At 43.1% G+C, this 11,280-nt stretch overlaps 1 protein-coding gene across 1 annotated transcript; it reads right to left on the reverse strand.

Moving 5' to 3' along the window:
• Positions 1–3,541: 3,541 nt before the first annotated feature.
• LOC119276299 (protein SEH1-like) lies at positions 3,542–7,808 on the reverse strand. The gene is made up of 8 exons (XM_037557334.1): positions 7,557–7,808; positions 6,913–7,024; positions 5,820–5,920; positions 5,528–5,605; positions 5,188–5,343; positions 4,771–4,883; positions 4,345–4,471; positions 3,542–4,049 (listed from the first exon to the last, which is right to left on the reverse strand). The coding sequence occupies exons 1-8, from the start codon at positions 7,698–7,700 to the stop codon at positions 3,909–3,911; spliced, it is 972 nt and encodes a 323-aa protein (XP_037413231.1). The 5' UTR covers positions 7,701–7,808; the 3' UTR covers positions 3,542–3,908.
• Positions 7,809–11,280: the final 3,472 nt, after the last annotated feature.

The raw sequence follows: 11,280 nt of genomic DNA on the forward strand, positions 1-11,280 counted from the left end.
GCCACCACGCCCGCGCTTTCGCCGTAGTTTTGGCCGTCGTCGTCCTTGCCGGTGCCGGAGGGGACACGACTGCCGGCGACGGACCACGGCGGCCGAGGCAGATTCTGACGAGAGCTCCAGAGCGGCCAGTAGCCGGCCGGCAACCACCCCTGCTACGTCGAGGTGATCATCGCGGCCGCTTCGCCACCGCGACCGCAAGGTGTTCGACCTTTTGCCAACAAAGGTATGGACGGTGGAGACGAGTTTTTCTTCCATCACTTCCTTTGTTCATCGGACGATTCGTCGTCGGATGATGAAGAACTTGTGGTGGCTGCACTGGTCGTGAACGATCATATTCAACGGCAGCTTCCTCGGTACAGGGGGTCACTCCCTGGCCGTGCTCCCAACCTGAACTGCAACAGGGAGAGAGGCCACGCCCTGCTCTATGCCGATTACTTTGCCAACACCCCGCTCTTCAAGCCGGATAAATTTTGTCGCCGTTTTCGTATGGCAAGGCATGTGTTCAATTGTATCCGAGAGGGAGTGGTTGCTCATGACCCATACTTCGAGTGCAAGACGGATGCCCTTGGCAAGCTTGGATTCTCCTCTTACCAGAAATGCACCGCGGCCATCCGCATGCTTGCATATGGTATTCCAGGCGATCTGGTGGACGAGTATGTGCGTATGAGTGAGACAACATGTCTGATGTCAATGTACAAGTTTTGCCAGGCTGTGATCGAGGTGTTTGGCCCAGAGTACTTGAGGCAGCCAACTGCCGCTGATACAGAGAGATTGTTGGCGACCAATGCAGCTAGAGGCTTTTCAGGCATGCTTGGCAGCATAGATTGTATGCATTGGGAGTGGAAGAACTGTCCATTTGCTTGGCAGGGCCAGTACAAGGGGCATGTTAACGGGTGCACTGTCATATTAGAAGCGGTGGCATCGCAAGATCTTTGGATATGGCATTCTTTCTTCGGTATGGCAGGTTCTCACAATGATATCAACGTGCTGCAACGTTCTCCAGTCTTCGCGAGGCTTGCAGAAGGAAACTTCCCACCTGTCAACTTTGAGATCAACGGCCACCAGTACAACAAAGGATACTATCTAGCAGATGGTATATATTCTCAGTGGTCAACTTTTGTGAAGACAATCTCGAAACCCCAAGGTGAGAAGAGAAAGAGATTTGCCCAAATGCAAGAGAGTGTTAGAAAGGATGTGGAACGTGCTTTTGGTGTGCTTCAATCCCGGTGGGGTATCGTTCGAAACCCTGCACTGTCATGGGATGAAAGGAAGCTTTGGGAGGTGATGACTGCTTGTGTGATCATGCACAACATGATCGTCGAGGATGAGCGTGATGAGAGTATTTTCGACCAAGGATTTGATTATCAAGGTGAAAATATTGAGCCCCTGCACCAAGATCCGGCCACATTTGAACAGTTTGTCCAATTCCACCGTGAGATGCGTGATTGGCACACTCATTTGAATCTTCAAAATGACTTGGTTGAGCACGTCTGGGATCACATTGGCAACCAATAGATGTATTGGTCCAATTTATGTTCAGTCAAGACAATTTCGATTTGGTTGTAAAACTATTTTATTTAAGACAATTTCAATTGGGTTGTAACACTATTTTAATTTTCAGACAAACATTTGGGTTGGAAGTAGTTTGATGCAAATTTAGGCATTTTTGGCCCTCACGGAGAGAATGGGGCAAATGGATGCGGCCGCTCGCTGGACGCACGGCCATCGCATCCCAGGACAGGCCCGGACACGACCCCAAACCCCTACCCAAACGGACCGAAACCGAACAAAACGGACATCCTTTTGGGGTCGCGGGGTGGAGTTGGCCTTGGCTCCTTGGTTTACCATGTTCCACAGTTCATTTTTCTGGAGGACTTGTCCATTGTCTCTTAACTGCGTTCAATGTGAAAGAGGTCTATTCTGGAAGCACCACTATTGAGTACTATAATGGTTGACTGAAAGTACTTTATTTATGGAGGCCTCATCATCACACTTGTGCACAGGGCTTTCAGCTGGCAACTCACCTTGTCACGGCACTTGTATTTACTGCTGATTTTGCCCACATGGATGAATAAAATGTTTCACAAGGAGCGGTTTTGTTAAGTAGAGTCTTTCTTACCTGGTTATTACTCCCTCTGTGGTGTAAAAGACGTCTTATATTAATTTATGGGGGAGTATTACTTGTCCTTGCCATATTATCCTGGTAAACTTGAAACAAAAATTCGGCGATGCAGAAAATTAACATTTTTTCTTCTGCTGTGCTAATCCAACTTGAAGCACAGGTTCACGGAGCAACAGATGTGTTGACCTTTCTTGCTATGGCTGTGGCTGGGGCTGGGGACCGAATTATTGTACGGGTGATGTGTGACATAGTATCGATCGATTTTGAATTGGAACCCGTCGTAATCGACGCAGTTTGTGGTGGCCAGCGAGCACAGTCGACTATCCATTCATCCCAATCCCAATCCCACTCCCACGCATGGCACGGCTAGAACGGGAGAGTCCGGTGGTTGGTGGACGGTCGGTCCGTCTTGTACGCTGCTCAACTGTAGCTGTCCGGGGCGGCCCGGCCCGCGTGGCAACCACGTGATTCGGTCGGGACTTCACGTGATCCGGCGGCGACCTGAGGCTGAAGGTCCACGTTTCTGTAGCCACATGTTTCTCGAGATAAAAAGCTGGTCTGTCACTGTTAATTTTCTGTAGTATTGTACGGCCGCCACAGGAGAATCCGATTCCAGAGGCCTCCCTTGGTTTGGATAGGAATTTCATATGAATTCTATAGGATGGGATCCCTGTAGGAAAATTTGCTTTAGGGCCTTTTGATTCGTAGAAATGAATTCTTATTCTTCACATTTCAAAAGAAAATAAGGCCTCCTTTTGATTCAAATTTCAAAACGTTCCAAAACTTTTTCCCAACAAACTTGAGATGTTGTTTCTGGTTACAGAAATATTCTGCAACGAAATATTCTCTGACAAATATTCTACGGCGTATATAAAAACAAATTTGTTTTTTTACATCCACAACAACATGAAAGTTATTTCTTCGCAAAAGTTTTTATACAAGTGCAAAATAAATCTACTTTGTTCGTAAAAAGTTTCAGAATTTTTTGACTTTCTTACAAATTACTATTTAAAAAAACCGGGTGTAATTACACCCGAGAGCCATACATTACGTTCCCGTCCGCCAATATATGTACTGTTCACTCTGTTCACAAATTTAGTATTATAAGATGTTTTGGATATGTTGATATGAACTACACACGGATTCAAATGAGTACACAAACATAGTAAAATGTATCTATATACATCTTATTCAGAAAAGGTTAAAATAGCTTATACTCAAAACTATTTATGAACAGAGGGAGTATTGTTTATATTCAAAACTGATTAATGACATTTATTATCTAAGAGATATGTAAAATGGATCTTACTCATAACTCATTTTCCATATCCCAATTTTGACACTTATTTTGGGACGGAGGGAGTATTTCATATGCGTGGTATATACGACACCGAACACTATTTCAAGGAAACTGTGAACTGATTTGTTGACAGTTGAATAAAATAAAGTTAGTCAGCAGGCTAAATTGTTTACAAGAGAACAGATACATCATCAACTGTGATCCAAATTTTTTCCATCACATGGCCATAAAGAACAGCTACATCATCAACCAGATAAGGATAACAGGTACATCATGCATTCATGGTTGAGGAGCCTAGTTTTGAAAGGGCAAAGCCAACCATGCATGCGCTATACCTTCCACACAAGACAACATAAAGAAACCTTGCAGAATTGTGAACAGATAGCAACCACAATTTGGGATCCTATCTTCATGTTGAAGAGCTATTAGGGCATTTAAGTTCACTTTGTGCCTGCAATTTGGGATCCTATTTGTTGTGAACAGCCCTTACTGGTGTGACCCATTGCAGTCAAGCACAGCCTGCTCATGCCAAACTCCATTTAAGTTGGCTTGCCATAGCCTAACCATGCCATCCACTCCGGTCGATGCGAGCGTCATACCGCCCATGTCCCATTCCAGTTGGCATACCTAGTCAGATGTGAAATGCAAGTGAGCTGAGTAATAATACATAATGATGATGATGATTACAGAAAAGTAGCTTAACACAGTGAGATCTATCCCAAGAAAATGAGACGGGCAGGAAAACAACAGTTAAAGCTTTCTTTCTCCTTGACGCATGCCATGGCTATACCAGCGTTATTCCTCTATTACGTACCAGATTTGTAACTATTCAGTTGCAGGGATTATAAATACCACCATGTTCTTGTAAAGGACACGTTAACACAAGAAACACAATTTCAGGCAAGTTGTTTCTCGTTCATACCTCCCCATTGTGGCCAGGAAGTACAGCAACATTCTCTGTTGACAGTCTGCCGTCAGATTCAGGGTTGAAGCCTACATGCCACACTGCTATACCTTTGCAGGTTGCAACTGCTATCATCTCATATGGTCTGAAAACAAGTCGAGCATTATGTCAAGACATATACTTGAAGCTTGTGGTCCATCAAGCAATGGTGGATATGTGAGTGAAGAAGCTATCGCGAGAAATCTTCCCATACTGGTTTCAGGGAGAGCAAATTGGAATATTTCATCAAGCAAAGAAGATTAAAGAAGGTTTTCAACTTGGAGCGAGGATTGTGAAGAGGCCCAAGGAGTTATCAGTGATTGTGGAGCTAATCATCTTGGGGATCAACGAACAAGCTATTCATAGTGGGATGGGCTTGTCGTGTTTGCTCAAGATGGGGCTAACCTGCCAATGTTAGGAGCCCATGCTAGAGCATGTACTCTCTCCCCCTTATCCTCCGGTGAACCAAGTTCAATAAGTGGAAGCCAGCGCTGGTGAGCTTCTTCAAACTCCCAAATCTGTTTACCATTTCAAATTAGAATATTACCATAGACAAAATACCAGTTCATGAACTAGGAAATACGAAAGTTGGTTGCTCATCACTGCAAAGCCAGAGCGACATCATATGCATTTGCATTCAATTACTCTTTGTAGACTTCATCACTTCAATACACAGTCATCACCCTAATAACAGCTCTTATTTCATTTTTCTCCAAAAGCAAGATAATATAAGAAAACTATGATTATTGCTGGGATGAAGTTGCAGAAGTTCTATAATTTCCATGTTGAGCATACAAGAAACAATGAAAACAGTCCACGAACCTTGCAAGAGTTAAAGTTTGGAGAATCCGAATTGAAACCAATAGCAAAACTAGCCTGCTGGCCTTCACCTCTTCTTGGACTCCATGCAATTGATGCAGAAATGCATGCTGGCTTCCCAATTCTGGAAACAGGATCGATAATATTCTGTAGCTCTGCCTGAAGTTATTGTTAGGAATCAGAATCGCTCTAGTTTTCCAAAACAGATAAATGGTGACAACACTTTGAATGATGAAATAATGGGTTTGCTAGTTTAGATTAACAAGAGATTCATCTGCAGTAGAAAGTAACTAAAATGCAATTATTAAGAATGTTGACAAATGAGAGCAAAATTTAGATGAACCTGAAGCTGCCACTTGTCCAATTCCAACGAATCCAAAAGTTCATAGACTTTCACTTGACCATCTGAGTATGCAATAACCTAAAAAGACCAGCAAGAGTTACTACTAAATAATGACGCGCATGCAACGAAGAGTCCATAACAGTGAGAAAGCTTTGGAAAATAAGAATAGAACTTGTAGCATAGTCAAACGAAACAATGAAACAACACAACACTTCAGCACAGGCTAGTTTACAACTTGTTGCATGTGAGAAGTGAAATGAAACTGCTGGTTTACGAATCACGGGTAACTCACCATTTTCAGACTTGACAGCAGCAAACCAAACTGTACATTTAGGATGTGGGAACTGCCACCCTCAAAGACTTTACATTTTCTCCAGATTGGAAGTTGATCATCTGTTAGTGGAAAATTCTTAGTGAGGGCCTTGCCTACTAGGTTCCATTAGTGAAGAATAGAAAGGGGATGAAATACAGCAATGACAAGCGTACTAGGTATATTTCCGTAATTATATAAAATGAAGCAGAATGCAGCTTTGATGTATAAGAAGTCCAGAGCTGAAGAAAACAATGAAGCTTAAAGGTTGTTTGAATGATTACCTTCAGCAAAACTGATTTCTTTACATATATACGTTAGCCAAGACTGGGTTAATTAATAAGTTCTTTGGTACATACTACGAGATTTAAGATTTCTCGATTAAGTTATCTTAGAAAATATATATAAGTAGATTTTTGCAAGACGGCTGCTTGAGATTTAGAAGTTGATGTTACTGGTGTCGAGAGAAGCAAACAAACATTGTTTTTCGTTGTTGCAAAACCAAATTTGGTAAAAGTAGTCAGATGTTTTAAATATTCAAGATCCAAGCAGCCCCTCAAGTCGCATAAAGGCCAGTATGGGATTACATGATATGTTGCATTGTGCTGCAAAGTCTAGTGAAATATTCCTATTTCAGTTTTAAAAATGAGTTTGATGTATCAAAAAATAATAAAAAATAAATAAATTTGATTTGGATCTACTCAATAGTCAGTACTGAACATGACAGAGTGGTAAACTAACTGAAGTGCTTCAGATGTACTGGTAGTCAGTACTGGACATGACAAGAGGCAAACTGACTACATGTGCTAATTGGTTCAGTACTGAACGGATCCTAGCCCAAGTACTATCCTGCATGTATATTCATATTTTCATGGGAAAATTGAGCTAGTAAAGAAGACGAAGAAGCAACTAAATAAAGATCAATGATTGGTGAGTGGTCTCCAAATTCATCTCATCAATGCATAAGCCCCTTCAGACATCTCAGTACAAAAGATAATAACAGCACAACTATTTCCATCATGAAAGTGCAAGATTGTTAGAAACATAGAATAAGATAGAACACGAAAAAACTTACCTTCAGCAATCTCCTCCCACAAAGACAGTGTACCGTCAGCACAGACACAAGCTATAGCATCACCGTAGTCCGGAGGAAGCCAGACGACAGCCACTATGGCATGCTCATGGGCCTGCTCCCAAGACCAACCACATTACGAAACAAGTCTCATTTAGTACACAAGAAACACCAAAAGGATGATACGATGGTTAACAGAGATATGAGATATATGCTGTTCCAACGCCCATAGTACTCCATCTCCAGCATAATTTCTAGCAAGTAGCAATTTCACATCGGCGCACTGATGTTTACAAATAGAACCATTCAACAGAGCATGTGCAGATAGTTTGGTGCATCAAGAATGCAGAAACACTGCAGCCTCCTACTGACATATCCACACGCAAACTAATTACCGCATCCCAGAGCAATAACTTGGTAACCGTAGAGGTAGACCTACGCAACAAGCCACATGATTGACGTATTGCGCACGTAGAATCGAATGCTAGCAAAAGGCTCTAAACTTGCACTAAATCTTGACGAACTCATGAGAAATAGGTCAGTACTAAACCACCCGAGTGGAAGCGGAAGAACGAGACGCTGGGTGGGTGGGTGCCATGTGAGGTTTTAGGGTTTCCGTGCTTAAGGTGGTGGGCTGGGAGACAGACCTGCCACTTGGAGGAGGGAGACGGCTGAGAATCGTAGACGGAAACGGACCCATCGACGGCGCCGGCGGCTAGGCGCCGGCCGCAGTGGTTCCAGCCGCAGCACGCAGCTCCAGGCCCCAACTGAGCCACCTTCTGATCCGCCATTCCCGCCTCCCTTCCTTACCTGAGATGTCGTGCTCGTCGTCGTCGGCGGCGGCCAGAGGGTGCGCCTGCCAAGAGTTTTGCGCCGACCCGCGGTGGTTGTGTTCGGGGACGAGGCCTGGCGGCCCAGGTAGACGTAGTTGTTTGTTGGGCCTGTAGGGCAGTGGTGGTGACACCGAAATGAAGGTCCATGAACCATTGAGAACATCGAATGTACTCGCAATTTTGCATAAATGAAATGAATAAATGTCTCAAAAAAAATGAAATGTACATAATGGATAAAATATGCATGATTAGCTAAACGAAACAGCTATGCAGACGATGCACTCCATGGACGACAGGTGCACGATTTTCATCTAGCCGTCTGCTGCACTTTGATAATATGCACGGACGCACGGATATGCCCTATCGTGCACAAATCGTCTGCTATGCGTCGTGTGCATAGCAGCGCTCTTAGCTAAATGACTTTATGATTTTTATAGAGTAAAAAATATACATATGGGAGTGCGAGGAAGATTGGGAATATCGCAGAACAGATTCTGCTCGCCAAGGAAAATTCTACAGTTAGATATAGCAATGGAGGTCTTCCACCTTAGCACCGCCCACCTTAGATCCCCTCCCCTCGCCGCCGTCGCCCGCGGCGGCGGCGAGGCCGCCACGCCTCCTTCCTCCTCCTCTCCTATGTCCCCACCATTAGCTCCTCCCTGTGTTGTGTCATGTATCATCGTTGGTCTGCACCCTGACCTCGTGTGCGTCTTGCGGTGGTGGTCCTCGGTGGAACTCGTCCTCGGAGCTTGTGGGTAGGGACCCCAGCGTTCGCTCGGGCTCTTTGGAGCCGTCGACCCACGGATCTGACCAGGGGGTCGGCCTCTGGCCGGGTGCGGGATCCGATGAGCTGGATCTGATCCGTGAGCGCTTCGTTGGCCCGCGAGGATTAGTGCAGAGGCTGGTTCACCGTGGCACGACTAGTTGGTGGTTGCGATGTTCTGGCCCCCCTGATCTTCGAGCACCATCTCACTGATTTATTTCATGTCGGCCTCCTCGATCTGGACACCGACAAGTTTCAGTCTTCCTCTCGAAGATTTCCGCAGTTTGGCGCATGATGTCACTGGATATCTTGATCGAAATCGATTCGGTCATGCATGCCCTTCTCTCCGGCCAGTGTGGCGTCATGAGGGCGTGTCATGAAGCTTCGCTTTCTTGTTACTGCCATGGGACATGTCTGCATATAGATTTCTATGGTATGGACAAAAGTGAAGAAAGTTATGCCGGCTGTGATCGGAGGTCTGCAATTGCGGATAGGTATTTTGGTTGTGATTGCTACTTGTGAGCTGCGTTGGGATTTCTCCGAAGAGGAGAGGATGATGCAGTACAGTAGAGTTAAGTATTTCCCTCAGTTAAGGATCAAGGTTATCAATCTAGTAGGAGAACCAAGCAACAACTCATTAGCAGCACCTACACGCAAACAACAAATCCTTATAACCCAAAGCGAACAAGGGGTTGTCAATCCCTTGACAGTCACGAGCAAGATTAAATTGTATGGTATTTGATAGATAGATCGGACAAAAATACAAAATAAAACAAATAAAAGAAAAACACAGGAAGGTATTTTGGTTTTAATATATGATAAAAGATAGACCCGAGGGACATAGTTTTCACTAGAGGCTTCTCTCTTGAAAATAACATACGGTGGGTAAACAAATTACTGTTGGGTAATCGATAGAAAAGCAAATAATTATGACGATATCCAAGGCAATGATCATATATAGGTATCATGTCTGAGGCAAGTAGACCAAAATGATTCTGCATCACTACAATTACTTCACACATCGACCTTTATCCAGCATGCATCCAGTGTATTAAGTTCATGAAAAAAATTGAGTAACGCCTTAAGCAAGATGGCATGATGTAGACAAGATAAACTCACGTATGGATAAACCTCATCTTTTTACCCTTAATAGCTACGATACATACGTGTCATGTCCCCTTCTGTCACTTGCATTGCACCGCAAGATCGAACCCATTACAAAGCACCTCTCCCGTTGTAAGAAAAATCAATCTAGTTGGCCAAACCAAATCAATAGATCGAAGAGAAATACGAAGTTATATTAATCATGCATAAAAGAGTCCAGAGAAAACTCAAATATTATTTATGGATAGATCTGATCATAATCTCACAATTCATCGGATCCCAACAAACACACCACAAAAAGTCATTACGTCGAATAGACACTACTAGGAAAAGGCCTGCTAGTGGCGCACCTGTTTTGCCTACTAATGGCGCACTACAGGTGCGCCACTAGCACCACGCCATTAGAATAGTATACCAGATACTAATGGCGCACCACGCAGTGCGCCATTAGTAGAAAAAAAATCAAAAAAAAAATTTCAATTTTTTTCCAATTATTTCTTAATCTCGGTCAATATGCTTAATCTCAAGTCAAATCGCACTAAGTGGTCAAACTTCCCAAAAGGTCACCCATCCTCACACTACTCCAGCCCAAGCACGCTTAACTTCGCAGTTCTATCCAACCCAGCACCACCTCACTTAACAGGCACTTGTTGATATATCTATCATATCAATCCTATTAAACCTTGTTGGTGTGTAGGACTTTGTTCAGGTTCATGAGTATGTTGAAATTTTGAAAAATATTTCAAACTTCCCGGTCATATTATGTATCATTTTTTGAAGAAAAAAAATCGAAACCAATTTTTTCTGTTACTAGTGGCGTGCGCCACTAGTAAGTTTGAAATTTTTTGCCTCTAGATCTTGAAAGCCCCGTAACTTTTTTGTTAGGTTTTTGAGAATTTTGAAAATGTTTAACGGGGTTTCCCCGGTTAAATTCGGATGTAACTTTTTGAGTAGATGATTTTTCATATAAAAAACTTTTTAATCCGAGTTCGTATGCAAAAGTTATGCCCATTTTACAAATTCCACAGAGATTTTGCAAATAAAGTCGAAATTCATATTTGTAAATTTTCCCAAAAACTAGACCACATATCACATGGGAAACTTATTTTCTTTTATTTATTTTTTACATTTTCATCATTTTCTTTTATTTTTTTTAAAACTGAAAAGGCGGTCCACGGGGAGGGGGGTGCATTCGGTGGATTTTTTGGGCCAGGTTAGTAATGGCGCACCGTGGGAGTGGTGCGCCATTACTAGTTCAATTAGTAATGGCGCACCACCCCCACGGTGCGCCATTACTAGTTTTGAAAAAAAATAAAAAAAATAAAAAAAATTAAAAAAATAAATTTTTTTACTAGTGGCGCACCGTGGATGTGGTGCGCCATTACTAGTTTTAACTAGTAATGGCGCACTATCCCCTGACACGCCATTACTAGTTTTGAAAAAAAATAAAAAATTGAAAAAAAATAAAAAAAATTACTAGTGGCGCACCGTTGATGTGGTGCGCCATTACTAGTTTAACTAGTAATGGCGCACTATCCCCTGGTGCGCCATTACTAGTTTTGAAAAAAAATATAAAAAAATTTGTTACTAATGGCGCACCGTGAATATGGTGCGCCATTAGTATTTGGACACTAATGGCCCACCAACACATGGTGCGCCATTAGTATATAG

Source organism: Triticum dicoccoides, chromosome 3B (assembly GCF_002162155.2).
Source record: "Triticum dicoccoides isolate Atlit2015 ecotype Zavitan chromosome 3B, WEW_v2.0, whole genome shotgun sequence".
In the NCBI taxonomy this organism is placed as follows: Eukaryota; Viridiplantae; Streptophyta; class Magnoliopsida; order Poales; family Poaceae; genus Triticum; species Triticum dicoccoides.